Source organism: Phoenix dactylifera, unplaced genomic scaffold (genome assembly GCF_009389715.1).
Source record: "Phoenix dactylifera cultivar Barhee BC4 unplaced genomic scaffold, palm_55x_up_171113_PBpolish2nd_filt_p 002725F, whole genome shotgun sequence".
NCBI classification, from domain to species: Eukaryota; Viridiplantae; Streptophyta; class Magnoliopsida; order Arecales; family Arecaceae; genus Phoenix; species Phoenix dactylifera.
This window is the reverse complement of record NW_024069862.1, coordinates 6,450-26,833: the sequence shown is the minus strand read 5'-3', so window position 1 is coordinate 26,833 and position 20,384 is coordinate 6,450. Positions and strand designations below refer to the sequence as shown.

Genomic DNA, 20,384 nt, shown 5'->3' with positions numbered 1-20,384 from the left:
TTGCCCATATTTGCAAAGCAATGATAAGAACAAAGAAGGTTCACAAAATAAATATAGTTTCCTTTTGATTCCACCAAGCAATAATTTATGAAGTTTCAACTACATAATGATATTCCACTATCTCAGTTGATAATTGAATTTTAAAGATGTATCTAATGAAGCAAATTCCTTCATTTAGGGAAATCATCAAAAGTTAATTAGCTGGACGTACAGTATGACCTCCAAAAGTAGATCATGAACCAAATGCCTCAGCAAAATTCTTGTTATAGGTGCACAATCATGGAAGATGTCCAACATAACATTTTTGACACTCATTCCAAATTCTCATGTTCATAAACATTTTTTCTAAACAAGTAACAGATATATTCTCCACCTCCTATTTTAGGTGTTTGGGAAGTTAAATCGTGTAAATTGAAAAAATAAAAGAACATAGTATATTTACCTTGAGATCTTCAGGTGCGCCTAATATATTCAAGTCCACAGCATACATCTCCGCAGAAAAGCATTGAGGAGTATCCAAGTGGACAGACAAGCTTCCAAGCCGAGTGTCCATCGTAAACCATGCAGGTACACTCACCTGGAAAAAGAAAAATACATGAATTTACCAAAAAGGTTTTTTTTTTATACCAAGGTTTATGACAGATTTAACACAGCAATATTGATCGTATGTGATACAGCACCATTTCAAATAGTTCTTCCTTCTTTTTCTCAAAAGAAACCTGCAAACATTAATGAATAGCTTTAGACTATACAGTTCAGATCCTTATTGAAATGTAAGCTGGATCCCCTGCTGTAGATTCACAGGTCCAGATCATTAATAACAAATTCAAATAATATTAACTCAAAAGGTTAAACTGGAGCAATTTATTTCTTCTTTTGTCGTTCCAGTAATGCAGAAGAGAAAATTCAAGATATATTACAAAAATAGTACTTAAAAGCATGAACAGAACCTTGCCATAATTCTCAGTTACAACTCCCCTGGTAATCTCCCACAGCTTAACCAAACCTGCTGTGTCCTGCAAAAGATGCATCAAGGTCATATTAAAATACAAAGAGCTACATTTGCGCATTGTAGTCAAAACTACCAATATATCTAGCGAGTATACAAAAAGTAAACTTCATAATCACCTTAGTCAAGACATGCCTTCTATCATTCAAGATTTCATGTTGTACAATTCCTGGAGTTCCAGGTATAGTGAAAGATGGTTCTTGGTATACAGGAACCTGTAATAGGAGAAAAGGGAACAAAAAGGTCAAGCATTTGACCGTTGATACCCAACTTTCCCAGATGAAGATTGTATTACCATAAGAGAGAAAAGGAAGAAACAAGTATCACCATACTAAATGCATAAAATTATAAATATAACAAAATAAAAACAAGAACAATTGAAACTAGAAGCAATTTCTGAAGGACTATCCTTTTAATTCTTAGGCGTACAGATAACTTTTGCAGAAGGTATACCAAATGCTGCTTAAAAGGAACTATCTGACATTCAAAGATGTCAGTTGTACCCTGTTTTACACTATAATAAACTTAAATGCATATGAATTCACCCATGCCTATATGGCAGAAACCACCTTACATTTTTCTTACAATGCTAAGGAGTTATAATGCACTGTTTGGAATTAAGCATCCTCCAACAATGAGGCAGCAACCTAACTCTACAAGAATACTGCAAAAAAAAAGTGGATGAAAAAATCAATTATTACAGTTTGTCGTACCAGTCGGTACCATGAGTATCATACGTACCATACCGATATGCAATTTCATACCGTACCAACACTTAATATGCCTCCCCATCTTGAACCATACCGCGTACCAACAATGGAATAGGATAGTACCAGTACAGCGTCTAATACCAAGACGGCGAACCTTGCTTATGTTAATTTAAAGATTAGTAAATTCCTATACTACACCCATTTACAAGATTTTGCCAAATTATGAAGGCATTCTTCATCACTTTCACATTTTCTTTTTATAAAAGTAGAAAATGAAAATTTTGCTTTTACTTTATTTTAAATTTTTAAACAGCACAAACATATTTGATATAGTCTAGTATTTTTACTTTTTACATTAAAAACTCAAAAACCAACCCCTCTTCCATCCTTTGCCACTGGCAACAAGGATGACAGCAGTAGCAGCAGCAAGAGTGGTGGCAATGGTGGCGATGGTGGCAATGCAAGTGACAGCAATAGTGGCGTCAATAGTGATAGCAGCAATTGTGGTGGTGAAGCTGAATGGGAAGGCAGTAATAGAGGCGGCAACGGCAATTGAGGTGGTTACAGTGGTGGAGGCGGTCGGAAAGCAGTGACAGTGACAATAATGGTGGTGGTGCAAGAACAATGGTGGTGACAATGGTGGAGACGGCAGTGACAGCGACAGCCATGGCGGCGATGCTGGTGGCAAAGGCAGTAGTGGAGATCATGGTTATGGTGGAAAGGATATCAAGGAAGGGGAAGTCCACTTGAAAACTTCAGTTTTCGTTTAATAAAAAAAAAGAAACAAGATTTTCTTGCTTTCACATAGTTCAGAAGTCCACTTGAAAAATTCTGTTTTCATTTAAAAAATAATGAAATAAGATTTTCTTGCTTTCACATAGTTCAGTAATCATGAGAATAGTTTTTACTTTTTAGAAATAAAAAATAGGATAATAATACCAAACATGAATTTTGTCTCAGTTTCTCCATTTTGTATTGTTAAAAGAGAAAAGAGGAAGAGGTGTAGAAGTGACGCCAAACATGTCTTTCACTTCTTGTTGTCACAAGCTACCTATTCCAAAAGGCAAAGGTCGACCCAAAAATTTTAAAATCCAGTTGCATCATACCACAAATAACAAGATTTTAAACTCCACTACCTAAATGTTGCTTCTAAATGGGCTTGGAGAAATATTTCACATATTGAGACAATATATTATTAAATGGCTAATAGATTTACTCAAGTTTCAATTAATTGGTACCAATTTAAGATATTTAAAACTTCAAGACTAAAGTTGCAAACTTAACAAAACAATAAGATGCAAATGCCAAGTAGGATATCGGACAGGAGAAAAGAAGAAACTTTTTACCAAACTTTATTAATGGTGCAAAATCGGGTAGGTTCGCCTGTTACATTCGGTTCCCACCCGTACCATCCGGTAAGTGGTCGGTTCGGTGGACTCGGTGCGAACCGGCCGGTTTGCACCGAGTCAACTCGGTTCCAAAAATTCTAGCATTATAGCACTATAGGAGACGGGCTCCCCAAGGTCATTCAGGAGTATGTGATGCAGCTGCAAATGACCTCGCACGTGGAGTAGGATCCATAGATGTATCAGATTCTGAATCATATACTGTATCATATTACCCACAGCCACAGATAGCCTATGACCCATACAGATACGGATATGGTGCATCTGAAGTATCTTCCGGTGTCTACTACTCTACATAGTTCGAAGCATCTTACGGATCGAATTTTGCTGCCGGCATATTCAGATGAGCCCCTTCACAGCCGTATTATCACCAGAGGACATCTCTCAAAGACAGAGCTTCAACGAAAAATCCGAAAGTGCTTATAACTCGGCACGCGTTTCATATGGGATGAACATACAGGACTACAATGTCGCTTGATTAGAAGGATGGGCAGATGTGCCTCCTGACTTTGATGATGATCCAGATATCTACGAAAGGGATCGTCATTCAATCCGATTTTAGATATCGGTATGTATGTTGGATTTTAACTGTATGTAATTGATTGTATTATTTTTTAATTTTTACGTCACTACTTGATTTCAGAATATTTTATGTTATTCATTTTATGATTTGTATCATTTTAAAGCAATAAGATACATCATTTAGATTAAACCGGGATCATAGAAACATCAAAAAATATCAAAAAAAAAATCAAATTAGACTTAAATTCATTGAAAAAGTTCAAAAAAAAGTGATTACCAATTAATTTTTTTAAAAAAACTCTTAAAACAAATTGGGCATGCTAGTCCATGGACCGGCATGCCCTACCCGTACCAGTTTGGTACGGTACCAAACAGGTACGGAACCATATCAAGCGCTGACCAGTACAAGTCTCGGTACGATTCGGTGGACTTTGTTAAGTATTGTATAGTTTGGCAATAATTGGTCTCACATGTATCAATTGTCCCTTAAGAAAATATCTCAAATATCATGGCTTCTGCATGAGCTTTTCATCAAGCAAGAATAAGAGAGGATAAGAACCAAAAGAAAGAGTTCTACTTGACCATCATGCAAAATATAAGGTTCGTAAAGTTATCTATCAAAGAGTATCACAATATCATGGAACCTAATTTAGTATTTCTTTATTAGAAAGGAAATTTGATCTCATATCAGCAACCCCATCGTCACACCATAGACATAGCTGATCCTTACAAATAGTCAGTAATATAACGATCCTTTTACCTCCAAATAAAATCCTGTGGATAGTAAACAAATGATATTAGGAGTCTGATCCAGATACAAAGTATTGAGCCAGCACAAGAATCCAGATTGCAAATATGTGAAAATAAAATAGACAGCAAAAGGATCATAGCCAGGTACTTTAATTGTCTCGGATATTTTCCAGGCCTCAAACTATGTAACTGATTACTGTGAAAGGCCTATTCTGATTACTGTGAGGCCTATTCTAAGGCAAAGGTAGGTGGTGGGGGGTGGAGGGGTGTATGACACTTGTTACTTTACAGTTACATGCTAGTGTTTCTAGCCGAAGTTGCCCATGTAACTGTCTCTTGATCAAGTGAATGCACTTGACTATCATTCCCTATATCATCAATCACAAATGCACTCTATCCGAAGATCTGAACTTTGGTCACATGTGGCATCCCATGTCCACCTTCTATCCATGTAATCTTATTTGTTCATGTCTTCTGGACAACAATTACCCATTATGAATGTATTGAATCAACCTACAGCATAAAACATGAAATTGATGAAAGTTCATGAAAATGACTTGTCATCATTGTCAGATTTCTCACACAAAGGCCTGAAATATAAATTAACTCATCCTATCTTCCAGAAGGAAATCAGCTTGTAAGATGTTTATGAAGAATATAAAAAAAACCCACTTGCATTGAAGTTTCAGGCCTCAGACATGGTATGGCAAAAGATAGTGGACCCACAGCCTCATGACATTGCAGATTGTTCAAAGGATTTTTGCATCTAGCCACTTAAAATTTCAGTGTAATAGATAAATTTACACCAATTTTTAATTCCACTAAGAAAGGAATACCTTGTGGATATTTATCTCACGTATCCAGATACAGATAGTCAAAGCTTATGAATGACACTTTTCCCCTTGACCTTTTCAGACCTGTTTGGATGTTTACATTGCATCAGCAGAATATTTTTCACCAGATGGTTTTCAAGAAAGGCATATAGACTGGGAGAGCAGGGAGCTGCAAAATTCAGTAAGCATCCAACTTCAGAATTTAAGGGAACAGGAAATCACATCTTAAATAGAATCTTGTATCCCTGAAATTTCAAGATAGGCAATCTCAGCATCCACCCTGGCACTATTCTCTCTCGCTCCGCCACCCACCCTGGGGGGTATGGAATGTAGCTAATCCAAGACCCTTCGGTGTTTTAATATTCCATTGTTCAGACTGCTAAGATATTCTGGTCAGTATGCACTGAAACACTACTTATGATCCACAGTGTCAGTTGACAGCTTTCTGCATCATTTTTGCCTTTGCAGACAACTCCAGTTATCAGCATAGTTCTTTGCAAACAGTCTGACATGCTAATGGTGTATATGTAACACCAGAAAGTGGGTGTCTATCTATCTAATACTGAAGTTTTATTCAAGGGGTATCTACTAAAATCCCTTCAAGTATAAATACTTGGCTCATGTATTATAAAACAGATTTAAACAAGGGTTTAAAACCCAATCTCAGGATTCATGCTGGTCATGGGCCAAGTGAGATGCCACTAGAAGCCTGGGCACTCCCCTACCAACTCTTGGGATGGGTTGGTCTCCTGGTGATTCACTGGAACACTACTTTTCTTCTTTTTTTCCCAATTGTGTGGAAGATTTTAGGAGTTGATTGTCAAAATGAACGGTTTTGCATAAATTTTTTAAAAAAACTGATGATTAGGTTAACGGTGAACAAGGTCGGAGGAACCAGTACCGAGCACCGTACCGGTTCTCCGGCAGCACGAGTCGATACGGGCCATGTCGGACCTATACCAAAGAGGGCACAGTACCGTGGGAGAAAGAAAAGAGAGAGAGAGAGAGGAGAGAGGGAGGGAGGCCGGCGGAGGCCCGAACCTCTTTTTGTTCGAAACAAGGGAACCGGCCGCAGCCTCGCCTGCCGCAGCCTCCGCCGACCCCCTACGGCCTCCGCCAGCCTCCGCCGACGTTCCAACCTCTCCCTCCTCCGCTCGCTCTCTTTCTTCTTCTTCTCCGGCTTTGGCAACGAGTCTCGTTTCCGTTGACGGAACCGTACCGGTGAGCCACCGAAACGGCTGGAACCGCCCGGTTCGGGACGGTTCTACCAACCTTGATAGTGAAGGTAAAAATACCGCACCAGTAGATCGAAAAAATTAAGAAAAATAATAATAAATTTGAAAGAAACACCACTTAACAAGAAAGACTTTAACATTAAAATAGAAAGGAAGAGGAAAAATAAAAGACAAAAATAAATTAAAAAAATGGCGTCCCAATGAAATACTAAGATGCTAGGGCATACCATGTCTTAGGATGCACCATCCCTAGTCCATCCTGGCCAAGATAGACCGAGTCAAACTAGGACGACCCCATCTAGAGAGACTTCAGGTCCCTTCCCCCTTCCACGACCCAGTCTCTCTTTATTCTGATCTAGGATGGTCGAGATCGATCAGGTCAAACTAGGTCTTAGATTCATGGTTTTAAATAGAATAAATTAGAAAAGGCAAAGAGTTTTATCCAAAAAGACTTAACTGGCAAGGGTACTGGTTAGAATCTTCCCAAACATATTTAATGGATTTCAAGTACGCATTAAAACAAAATGACATAATATAAATTAAATGTGAGCAATGCCAGTGGCCAAATTGGAGAAATGAGTCTGCTCTTGAAATGATATCCCATGCAATAAAAATCTTATAGCAAAGCAAGCTTACAGGAGCAGATCCTTCTAAAGAAGCCCTTGCCCTTGTGAAAGACAAATTCCCAGCTAAGATGAACCACCTCTTGAAAAACCTTCTGAGGATGACGCCCTTCAGCTGGCCATTTATTTACAGAAGATCTGTTGTTGCAACCCACATACTGTCATCTTGTAAGGCCATTTGTAGAATTGGATGTTCTTTCATGCAAAGCAAAATGCTCTCTCTTGTTGATAAGTCTGTCAGGTACAGCTGATGCATCCAGAGTCAAGCAGAGAAGAAACGGATATGGCACAGATTAGCTGTAATACTTGCTAGAGAAACCTCTTCCATAATAACCAGTGGAAAAAATTTACTTACAGAAAGGTCCCTTCCACCACTGTAAACATGTGTGAAAGATGGAGTGCTGGCAAGTGCCCAGACGGAGTCTGTATGCACAGCATATGAATGTACACAACGCTGCTGGCCAAGATCCCATAGACTGCATGAAACAACAAGATGTGGATTGTATCAAGTAAAAATCCAGAAGCAAGTTCTTCAAAAGCACTAAGAAAAGAAGTTGATAGAATAAGGATCAGTTTTCATCATTTTCATCTTCAACTATAAATAACAGAGAACCAAGTGTCCAACAGTATCTTAATAAAAAGGTTTTAGATAGAAAATAAGGATCATTTGGGAAAAGATGGCCAACAGTCATCTAAAATTAAATGTAATTCAGTCAAAACCCATGGAACATGAAAGAGATAGAAAAGAGAGGGAAGAGAAATAGAGAGAGAGAGAGAAAGAGAGTAGAATTTGTTACCGAATCATTGAGTCAGATGACCCCGATAAGCAAAACCTGAAAACAGAGATTAATAAATATGTTAGCAATTCTAATAAATTCCATGTGCTTGCAGCAATATCATAGAAACAGCAAACACAACATAATTCTGTGCTTTTGTAGGGCAAGGTTATAAAAGCCGTTGGGGAGGTTTGTACATGTGTAAAATTACACATTATCCCTAGTCTTGTTCCAATAAATTTATAGAGAAGCAGGGTATATAGGTACTATTATCATTAAACTAGGATCTCATCACTAGCCATATGCCCAACTCCTCAAGTGCAATTAATGCATTGGTAAAATTGTTAGAACACCCTCCCAACTTTAGGCTCATCCCATGAGGCATTGTGCAACTCTACAATGGAACCTCGTGTGTATTATAACCTTGCATACATGTGTCTTTACTGGACTCCAAAATGCATTGTATGAGTTATTACTAAAGTACAAATAAAAAATGTCATGACATTGTAGAGACAATAAGAAGAGGGTCGGAAGGTGGCAGGGAGGAGTAGGAAAAACTTTTTTTCTTGAGATAACAAGAGTGGTTTTCTCGCTCCCACCCAATTTATCGAGGTAATGCATTTCAATAGTGCAGGCAAGGCTCTAAACCAGGCAAACTGATTCTTTGGAACAACCTGTACAAGATTGATGCCCGTTGGCTTTTGCTGTTGACTCACTACTAAATATTTCTAGACGAAATAAGCCAGTAAGTTTTAAGGTTGATTACCTGAGAAGAATCATAAAGTTTGCGAAAAATAATAAAATCTTATAAGCTTCAAAACAAAAAAGTCTTTTACAAGGGGGCTGAACTTTGATGAGATTTAGTAGCCTGCAGGTTCTATGAAGCAAGCCTCTTGGATTAGAATAACAAGTTTGAATCATATCCAACCAGAATTTCCAAAATATTAAGAGCCTATTTGGATATTCCAACAGGAATATCCTGCAGGAATCAGGCCTATTAGCTTGCCCAGCCCGCTATCTTCTAAAGGTCCGCCCAAGTCTTATCCTAAATCCAATTTGTAGGTCTGTTGATCTGCAGGAAGGAGGAAAAAAAAAGGCACATTAAGGTCTTTTCTTATCCTACAGGACTCGGGCTGGGTTATATGGTCCCTAACCAAATGGCTGCCCAATCCATGAATCCAGCATGAATTCCAGCCCCAATCCTGCTGGATTTTCCAACAGGCCCCAAATAGTTCTTTAGTTGGCGAATACCGAGACTAGAATTCTGATTAACTTATATGGTTATGAAATTAAAACAATGCAAATCAAATATGATGAGTTAAGAAAGCCAGCAGAATCAAAGCACAAACACTAACCTTCCAGTTGAATCAAGAAGCAATGCCCTGATGTTATCAGTGTGCCCTCTTAGCTTCATATTCTTTGCACCAGTCTTGGATCCCAAAACACGAACAACCTACAAAGAATCATTAATAGTTTAAGAAGCATATTCGCAGAAAGGTTAAACTTTAAATAATGGTTTTCAATATCAGCGTCAAAGAAGATGCAATAATAAAACTACAGAAAAAAAAAAAGGATAGAAAACTTGCAGTTTCTCAGGTCATCCAATTACAATGGAAGCTAACACAATAAGAAAGAAGAAACTGAATCATACCTTTTCAGTTCCACCTGAAACAAGTAAGGTTCCACTATCATTCATTGCAAGGGCATAAACTGACTCCTTATGGCTTTGCAGCAATTGGACTATATCCATGTGATTGTGCGTTATGCACAGATAGGCTATTGCTTGCATTGATACAGCGTAAATTTGTCATAGGAATCCCAGTGTTTCCATTTGAAATTTCATCTTCTGTTGCATCAACAGACTTAACAATTGGAAGAAGAGCTGCCTCAATGTCCCATATAAAGACCTCCCCACCAAGACCCCAGAGGCAACAATATTGCTCTAAAATGCATGGTGTTAAAAAAGAATCAGAAATCAAGACATATATGGTACAACGTGAAGAATGAGAATAAGAAATTGTTTACTCATGGAAAATTTAAAAAAAAAAATATTGGCAGATATTAAATTGCATGCCTAGGAAGATTACATTTTTTTCAGCTGCAGCAAGACAAATAACATAGTCAGAATGTTGACGAAGTGTTCTTGTACAAGCACCATCAGACAAGCAATTCCATATCTGGAAAAACATATATATACACAGATTGATAGAGTTAATGATAATATATTGATTGCAAAATGGAAAGAAATTACTGGAGGAAAAGAACCTTCACAGTGGTGTCAGAAGAACATGAAACAAGAGAGTTCCCAGCCAGAACTGCATCATTGACCTGCATAATAAATGTGAAATATAAGACAACAAAAAGATATGTGAAACTAGACTTCTTGAAAGATGATGATGATGACAGAATTAATTGTCAATTCTAGATGAACTAAAAGAAGAATTATCTGCAGATATGCATATTAATGACAGCAAAACCAATGCATAGAATTAATCAATGAATCTTAATTCCTATTTAATATATGTTTTCATCAGATTTGAATTTCAAAGGTAGTTAGAATAAAAGTTGCGTTATACATCTCATAACCCAACCTGTCAAGCGTCTGTGCTGGAGTATTTACCGTAACATCCACCTGCCTATCATGTACCAGGGGCCCATTTCAGACAACAAGCACTAATGACAGTCATTTCGATCAGCAATAACCAGCACAGGCAAGAACACAAGATAGAGTGATACAAACTACCACAGCATGCTATGTATGATCCATAGGATATGGACCTATAAAGCACCGTTTCAAAAGAATATGGAAATGAAAGATAGTTGGTGCAATCATATCAAAACTTGGAATTTAATTGATGATGCCTCCTCTTAAGAGGAATAATGAAGGAGAAAAGTGAAAACATTTATCGTAATAACTAATTTGGGATTATCTGATCAAGTGTATATATTTGAGAGAGGCTATAAGCAAAGTTCGCCGTCTCAGTACCAGATCCCATACCGATGTCACACTAGTACTATGTCGGTACGGTACAGTACAGGATCTTTTCGACGTACCAAATACTAATACGTCATCCGTATCGGGTACCCGGTAACAAAACGGTATGGTACGCCCCATATCATCCAGTTCGAGCTGGTATGGCGAACCCATGGTTGCAAAATGTGTCAAGTCGGGTATGGGTCCAATTTAAACTAGTCCCAACCAAAATTAGCTTCATGTCAAACATTAAAGCTCAAAGAAAAAAAATATCACCGGGCAAGCCTGGATTAGTTCCAATCTTCTTCTAGGTCAGTTTCGATTGGATCAAAGTTTGAAAGGTTAGGTCTAGGTTTTTAAGTTGACTTTTGTTAGGTCGAATCAAGTCCATTTGGGTCATTTCCAATTCTGGAAGATCCATACTCTAAAAATTAGACGTCAAGTACTTATTTGAGAACCATGCTGGACGTTGGAGTATGGACTAGGTCTAAGGTTGGATACAAGTTAGAATTGAGAACTAGGCAACCTAACTGCAGCCCTAACTTAAGATGAATGTAGTCTCATACATCAACCCTTCAAATCCTTCGTTTAGACTATTTCCAAGTTTAAAGAATATCAGCAGGCTGCCCCATGTTGCAGAAGTTAAAACCATGTATATGTTAAGAAATGAGACTCTTCATTGGTACATGTTATTAGAAATATAAAATAAAATTTAGCCCTAACCGTCCAAGCAAGAAAGAATAATTTCATAAATTACTTGCCTTACCAGATTAACCAGTTAGGCATGAAAAGCAGTGGAGAGGTGGAATCTAGAGCTTCAGATCCTCTGTAGATACCAGCATAAGGGGGATGAGCGGCCATGACCAAGTATGAAGAGCAGTGGTGGGAATGGGAAGGCAACACAAAGGAAACCAGCCCTATTTAAGCCAGACCCAGATATATGACCATCCATACACTTCCACTCTCTTGTTTCAGGGACCAAATCAGAGGTTGGCTGCCCAGGATTAGGGTTGGAAGGATGAGTTGAGAGAATTAAGAGCAATGGCCATCTTAAACTATGCTTAGTGAAGCAACCAATAGACTGCCTGGTTGAATTATAGGACATTGTTGGTGACAAATAGCTTCCATCCGTTCCAATTTAACATTGGATTCTTTTTTCTTCGTTACAACTCTTTAGGAATGGAGTTGATCGCATTTTTGTGGAGGGGGGAGTCCGTTGCATAAAGCTATAGTTTTTTAATATAAATAGAAAGAAAAGAAGTGATCAAAAGAACCATTGAGACCAACTTGCATATTTGAAAGACAAGAATGAGGTTTTGGGTCATAGTTAGCGAACGCCTATGTCAATCTTCTCCTTTCTTTTCTTCCTCCCAAAACTTCATGTGGTACCCTTTTTTCCAACTTAGGTGGTGGCTAAAAAAACAAGTAACAGGAGGAGTCTCGATTCATTCTCTACAGATAGAAGAGGGATGGTTTAAAATAGGCTTCATGACTGAATTATAGAGGCTACCCTCTTTCAAATGGCATGGGCAGAGTCCCTTTTCCGAGGCTTTCCTCCGAAAGAGGCCTAAGAGAGAAGGAAGTCATTTAAAACCTTTAGTGTTTTAGAGAATTATGTAAATCATCATACCCACTAACTGTGTCATTAGGCTTTTGATATAGCCAATTTCAGCTAGTTAAAGCAAAGAACATGGCCCATGCATCCAGATAGAAGGATGAATGTAGAAAAGAATGTCCCGAAGTAAAACTCCAAATGTTGTCTTCCCAGAATAACTGGCACAAGTTCTAAGGCAAGTCTCAACAAACCAAGATTTCTTGAAAAAAAATGAAACTAGGATGGCAACTAAACTTTAAAGACCACTATAGGACCCATAAAGCCAACCTTTATAGATGGTGACACTTCCAGGTTAAGTTTAGGGCTGAGGCTTATAAAGTTGACTCACATGATAAAGTTAGATGATAAAAACAGAAGATAGAAAAAAAAAATTGAAACACTTAAAATCAAATATGACGGTCTACTTGCATTAGAATATGGACCTTTGTTATGATAGGTTTTGACTGCTATCATAGTCCCATTATTATTTTCTCTACCTAGTTGGACCATGCAACAACATCAAACACTCTGTTGAGTATCTCGTCCAAAATATGGCTTTCCTTGCACAAGCTTTCCACGGTGAAGATGTTTAAATAATAATGTGAGGGATGCCCGGGGGAGGAAGAGACTATTAGCCATGTGTTGTTTACTTGTCCGCGAGCGACTCAGGTTTAGGGCTTTCGCCTTGGGCCACCGACAGAGCTTCACTTCTTCGAGTTGTTTCTAAGCCAGGTGAGAGATGCAGCTCGGCATCCTGGCGGGCCAGAGAGGGGAGTAGTATGGGTATATGTGGCATATCATATATGGTTGGACAAGAATGCGAGAATTTTTTTATAGCGGAGGCTTCTGCCCGAGATCAGTGGCTACCAGAGCACTCACTCATGCAGCTGAGCTAGTTAGCTCTATGCTCAGGCTTATCTGGAGGAATAGGGACATCTGGGGTTCTTTGAGCTTCCACACAGCCCAGGTAATGATGATACCGATGGTATCCTCGGAGCCCCCACCTCCTGGTTCTCTCAAGGTGAATTTCGATGATAGTATCTCAGAGGGCAGCAGCAGATATGGAGTGGATTTTGTAATTAGAGATCACGACTCCAAGATGATTGCTGTCGGTGGTCGGCGCATTTTTGATGAGTCAGTCCCAACGCTAGCTGTATGCGGCATGGGAGGGCCTTGTCCATGCTAGAGTGCATCTGGGTGTGAGGCGGATCTTTCTTGAGGGTGATTCAGCTATAGTGATCGATTGATTCAGACGGGCAAGTCAGACAGATCTGGCATCTCTGATCCATGACATTTGTCGTCTGCTGGAGGAGTGCGATTCTTTCAGTGCTATGCATGTCTTTCGGAAGGCGAAACAGTGCAGCAGACTAGGTCTCGCCTCCTTCGCAGCAATCACACGCGCCTTCACATGAGGGCATTAGAGCATGTGTCATTGGCACTAGAGCGTATTTTGCACTGTGACCATTCAAGGGCGTCCTGACAGCCGTATGTGTGTAGACGCCGTGACGACAAAAAAAAAAAAAGATATTAAATATTTTGACCTTGGTCATGTATCACAAAAATGGGTCCACAAACAAGTGACAAAATAGAGTAGATGTTTCTTTTGTCTTCATAATTCATATTTTTTATTTTCTTTTTCTTCGGCCAGACATGGGAGACTGCATATCATGCCCATGGATACTATTCACATTTATATATGTCAAACAAAGAGCAGAAAGAAACCACCCTCACTCAAAATTTGGAGAAAAGCCAAATGCAAAAAGAAGAAACACATTCCTCCTACTCGAACCGCACCTCTTCCTACTTGGATGAAATTTGCGTTTGCATCAAATTTGGGCCAACCAAGCCCAAACCAAACCAACAAATTACCAACCTTAACTCCATCTGATCCATCACTTAACTTAAATAACTAACTGGAGCCCAACTAAAGTCCAAAACTGAAACCCGCAAACAAATTCAGTTAGGTCATGTAAGATTGGTCAAGTACTGCTGGCTCAAGCAAGATTGTAAGGAAAGTTTATAGTTTATAGACACATATTGCATTTGCATCAGTTGGCTTAGAAAATGTGTGTTATATATATGGTGCTTGGTTAAAAGCTACTGAAATAAGGGTGAACTGGTTGGAAGCCCTTAGATAGAAAATTAGGTTAGATTTAAAATGGGTCAAGTAATACACGTGACGCACTGTGTTACATAAAAGTTTGAACCACAAGTTTGTGTATAACTAGCTAAACCAAAACTAAACAATGGTCTAAGAATGTAACAAATTTACCAAGTAATTAAGAGTCTCCTATCAAGTAATTGAGTCACCTAAGACGATTATTGGTCTATTTAGAAAATAAAAATTAAATAAATTTCAAAAACATGGACAAACTTGTTATTTATGGCATAAATAAATAATGATTTTTATTTCAAACTAGTATTTGGAAGACAAGTAGCAATCACTTTGGATAAAGGATGCAAGTGGCAGAGCAGTAGAAATTATTTCATTATCTGATTAAGAGATCCAGTTTCACAAAAGAATAGACAATGTAAAGTGATAAAGAATAACAATCCGATAACAATAACAACATACCACGCATAAATAGAAAAGATGATTTTCATTATACATGTAGAAAAGAATCCATGGCATGTGTAGGAATATATACCCAGTCAAATGATTTTTATTTCAAACTAGTATTTGGAAGACAAGTAGCAATCACTTTGGATAAAGGATGCAAGTGGCAGAGCAGTAGAAATTATTTCATTATCTGATTAAGAGATCCAGTTTCACAAAAGAATAGACAATGTAAAGTGATAAAGAATAACAATCCGATAACAATAACAACATACCACGCATAAATAGAAAAGATGATTTTTCATTATACATGTAGAAAAGAATCCATGGCATGGTGTAGGAATATATACCCAGTCAACATGTGACTCAAATGTCGCCGAGAAGGTAGCATCATTATCAGTCAAAGCCCATCTCTTCAATGTCCCATCACGGCTCCCAGTGAAAAGATAATCACAGCCATTAGGAGCAGAGATTTTAAAACAGCCAGGCAGTTAACACCTGCACAATGCTGCAGGGAAAGACAACATTTGAAATGGAACAACATGTCCAATACCTCCAAGCATAGCTTAATCGTGAAACCAAAAGCCATGATCATTTTACAGCAAGTGGTACTAGAAAGCATAACAAAGAGAATCACATGAAGGGAGAGAAGTGCACCATACCTTTGTGTCATCTGCATCATTCAGCACATACGTTAAGCGTTTTCTTTTCGAGGGCGTGATGAATTTGATGTGTACCAGCACTGCCCACACGATGCATTGCAAGCATGCCTAAAACAAATGACATCAATACTGTCAAACAAACCACCTTTATATTGTTTACTTTTTTAAATATATGAAAAGGGTTAAATTAACAGCAAGAATTATTGAGCAATAACAATACAGTAAAACAGTGATATAGGTCTGCAAACAATCAACAAATCACATGCAGTTAACACAATCTCTCATTCAAAAAGGAATTTGCAGGCTGTCATCCATAAATCAACATTTCATTTATAATAAAAATTTTTCAAGCCCGATGCTTTAAATAAAAGTTCTTGCAAGTTGCCTCTGACTTGCTTTATAAGATCATTCATATATCCACATTTTATTTAAGAACTATTCAAGCCCTAGCCCCAGAAAGAAATGTAAATCATGGTTTTAAATAACAGTAATTATAACATCATAGCAAATGTTATAAGTGTATGAAGGCACTCCCCAACCAAAGTCCCAAGTCCCGACGGAACGTCCACCGGGATGGGATACCATCCTGAGTGTCGGGACAGAACCATCCCACTATTGTCCCAGCATCCCCGATTAGTACGTCTTGGATATCCCCTATCCCAAGTATCAAGATAGGGGTGGAACAATGGTGCATCCCATACTATGGAAAAATCGGGACAGTTCCATCCCATGAGATTTAAAACATACTCCCAACATTGTGATACATGTAACAACAAAATAAATTAAGTGTTCGTTATTCTACATAATGACTACTATGGCCATGCTTTGATGCATCACTGTTCATATAATATAATATTAGTTTTTCTGTTAGTTTTCTGTTACAATGGCTCAAATTAGGTGCTATAACACAGCAATAAAATCATGCCAGAAAGCAAATCTCTTCGAAATTATTTTAAGAAAAAGTCCATTGTGAATGTTATAGCAGCAAATGATAATTTTGGCCATGACTATTATATAACTAAAATAGTGCTATTAACACCATCATGAATACACTACAATTCATTAACAAATTGACAATCAGTTCAAGATAAGTCTTTCAGTTAGCATTCTATATTCTGCAAACAATCAGCCTACTAATAATGGATCCCATGAACAAATTAAAAATATCCTTCTAAAACTCATACACAATTCTCCCAGACATGCTCACCAATTCATTTTTTTTTGTACTCAAAAAACAAACTTAATTACTTTGGTTTCTAAAATTTAAAAATCAAGAAAATTAAGGGAAAAAAATTCTTTGATAATAATTTCTTCTTTAGAAAAATGTGCGCTACTATTACTTAATTTAAGAGGGTATGGAATGTTTGTTTGATATTATGTGTAAAATAGCACGCCTCATACTCCTTATGGGCATTTTTGGGAGGACGAAACCTATGAATATGCTTCTCCTACCACATTGATGAGCTGGGGAAATTACAGTCCTGCTGCAGGTTCTTTTTGTAAAACTTCTCAAGAATTGTATCCTCAGAATGGGATGAGAAAGACTAATGACTGCATCAATCATAATCTAAGATGTCCATGGTTCAGTGTGAGTCATCCAGAAATTACCACATCATTATATGGGGTCAACTGAGTGGTTATGCAAGGGCGGACAACTAATCACATGCACCTAATACATGGCCAGCTAATCATGTTAGCCATCATGCAATACGAAGACAACAAGAGCTTGAGAAGGTGTTGTCTTCTGCCTAAAAATGTTACCATAGTGTCTCAAACATATCTCTATATCACTACAGAGAAAATCCAAGTTATCCAAGATCAGAATTAAAACATTTCCTTTGCATCTGTATTTATATTTGTAGAGATTGTACAGAGATTCTGCATTTTGAAATGACAGTTGTCAAACAAAGGCACAAAGTATTAAATTGTTTTCTTTAGTTCATAAATCAAGCATAAAGCTGGACAGTTTCATGGTCATTTTAGCCCACCTAACAATGAGAACATGAACATTTGTTGTGACAATATGGCATAACAATCTGTGATCTTATGCAGCTTTAAAGTAACAAGTCTATTCCAAAAAGTAAAGATCAGTTATAAGATACCATTAGATTAACAGGATCTATATTGAAGTAAATTAACAGACAACAATCATCAGATGTTATGTATAGCTGAATATAAACATTATAGTACAGGACAATTTTCAAACTGATAGTGATTGTATATAAGCACGAGTAAGCTAAATTTTTGACTGATAGCTTCCAGATATTAGATACTTCTTCCATAACGCATACTGGTAAGGCAAATACACTAAACAATGCGTCTTTGAGAAGAATTTACACCTGATAGGGCCCAAACTTTCAGAATAGGATCCCAATTGCAGTTTTTTTTTTATTTTTTCATAAAAAGAATTCTAGAAGACTATCATAGAAGAGAATATAGTAATTAGCTACGTCAAGGTCAAGAGTAAATTCCTCAGCATGCCCCACATGGTGATCCGGAAAGGACTCTTAATCTAGTCCAATCAGCAAAGGAATCCACGGCTTTTGCACGAAACCCAGTACAAAAATCGAAGGCCCGAACGGTAATATACCGGGACTACAAGAATCTAAAAAGGAGATCATGGCGATCGATGGACTCAAGAACTTAACCTTGTAAGATGAACTTAATCTAGGGTTTTGGTCGAGGGCGTGAGACAGAGGGGGAGGGAGCGATGAGAGAAGAGAGGACGCACTAGACGAAGCGATGGCGATGGAACACGAGGTTGCCGTTCGCAGTTGCAGAGGGCTCGACGAAAGAGAAAACGGACAGCGGAGAAACGACGGGCCACCGCAGTCCGCAGGAAGAGCAGTTCTTCTTTCTTCCCTTCTCCCTTTTCAGATATAGAGACCTTTTCCCTCTTTTGTTTTTTTAACTCGGTAATGCTCTGGGTGCAGCTTGGGCCGGGTTGATCCCCTGGATTTGGTCCAAATCCAAACTTTAGCACGCCTCAGTTTTTATTTATTTATTGTATGTTTTATTTTCCCGACCTGAGTTGGGGCCGCCGGCCGCCATTGATTAAAACAGAGGGGGAAAGGAATCGGGCCCATGCAGATGCCCTGGCAAAAACAAGCTGGTTTGCACGTACTTCGTAATGGAAGATCTCGGTGGAATGGAATTGTATTCCTTCTGAAAATATATAAGCAGGATGTCCAAAGAGAGAAATTGTAATAGGAGTTTCTATCCAAAAAACTGCAATAAATTTGATTAATGTATTTTAATATGGGAATATTTGGTCATGGTATAATTTGGGCCTTAGGAACACTTCTTGGTGTTGTAAGGCTATCATTAATATCTTATATCTAATTCAGAGTGGCTTGAGCATTAATATTGAAATTGTTAGCAATAGTGATCCCCCTTGGGTATTTGATCTGCCTGGTTCTAAAGGCCTACTTTTGCCGACATGAATAATCAATATAAATCTAGTGGAATGGTAAGCCAGTGTGGGAAAGAAAGATATATGAAAAAAAAAAAATATCTTAGAAAACCTTTTTTACCTACACATGAGATAGTTATTATATGTATTTATAGTTGAGAATCCACTAGAGACTACAACTAGGACGATGCAAAGATAAAAAGTAATGACAAATGGATCCCTAGAATCAATCATAAATTTTATACTATTCGAAATTCAAAATTCAAAATTTCTAAAATCATAGTTCTTGATATGTGGCTTGATATGGGGCTGAGATAAAGATATTGTCAATTCTCCCCCCACAAGCTAAAGTAGGTACCACCTAGAGCTTGGAACGCAACAATTGAAAGTGTTAGGAGGCAAGCCCTTTAGTGAATATATCAGTGAGTTGGTCATTAGAAAAGATGAATCAGACAATAGGGTTGATATGTTAGTCACATAGCATGGTTAGATCCTTGTCATATGTTTGTAAAGAACTAGCCAAGCTTGAGGACTTAGGGCTAAAGATATGGGTGGATTGATATGGGTCAATACTGATCATTGGGCTCGAGTGGCAAGCCATGGTAAAGAAGAGGCATTAGGAGGGCCACTAGTTAACTTAGGAGTGTCACTAGAAAAGTTATAAGCATAAAGGAACACTGTCTCATTAAAGATAACATCACGAGATATGAAAATACGTCCAGAGAAGGATGATAGCACACTACAACAAAAATAGGATATTTCGACTCTTGTGTACCGATGCAAGAAAGAAGCGTCGGCAATTTTTTGAGCGCACCGAAATTTACCAACGCTTTTCAGTAGCGTCGGCGTGGATGAAACTAAGACGACGCTAGTTAGTGTCATGGGAACCAAATTTATAAGACGATGCTTCTAAGGGTTGTTGGAGGCCAAAACGAAAAAGAGCAGACGACGCTTAAAAGCATCGTCGGAATCTTACTTACTAAACTCCCACTTAATACTAATTTTTTTCTTTAATCACTTTAAACATTAAATTAAGACAATGCTTTTAAATGTCGTTAGAGACCACTTGGGCCAGACCACGCTTAAAAGCATCGTCGGAAGCCGGACGATGCTGAAAAGCGTTGTCAGACACAACCCCACTCCATTCCACTCCACCACACTCCCCCCCCCCCCCCTTCAAACCCACTCGATAAGAGGCCAAGTGAGGAAACCCTAGCCATAGTGGCCGGCTTCCAACAGCCCCGGCGCTCCTCTGCCGCGCCACGACCCCCATGCGTCCCCGCCATCTAGGAGAAATTGCATAGCAACTGTGGCTCCTCGT

General features: G+C 38.3%; 1 protein-coding gene across 1 annotated transcript; it reads right to left on the bottom strand.

Annotated features, from left to right (window-relative positions):
- Window positions 1-54: 54 nt before the first annotated feature.
- LOC120109777 (WD repeat-containing protein 48-like) lies at window positions 55-15,668 on the bottom strand. Its single transcript, XM_039123461.1, is given in 17 exon segments — window positions 55-577; window positions 681-719; window positions 951-1,016; window positions 1,129-1,224; window positions 7,102-7,168; window positions 7,170-7,224; window positions 7,227-7,335; window positions 7,444-7,564; window positions 7,886-7,921; window positions 9,220-9,317; window positions 9,516-9,588; window positions 9,590-9,788; window positions 9,791-9,806; window positions 9,952-10,041; window positions 10,130-10,192; window positions 15,340-15,459; window positions 15,543-15,668. Coding segments are annotated over 17 exon segments (1,554 nt in total). The 3' UTR covers window positions 55-397.
- Window positions 15,669-20,384: the final 4,716 nt, after the last annotated feature.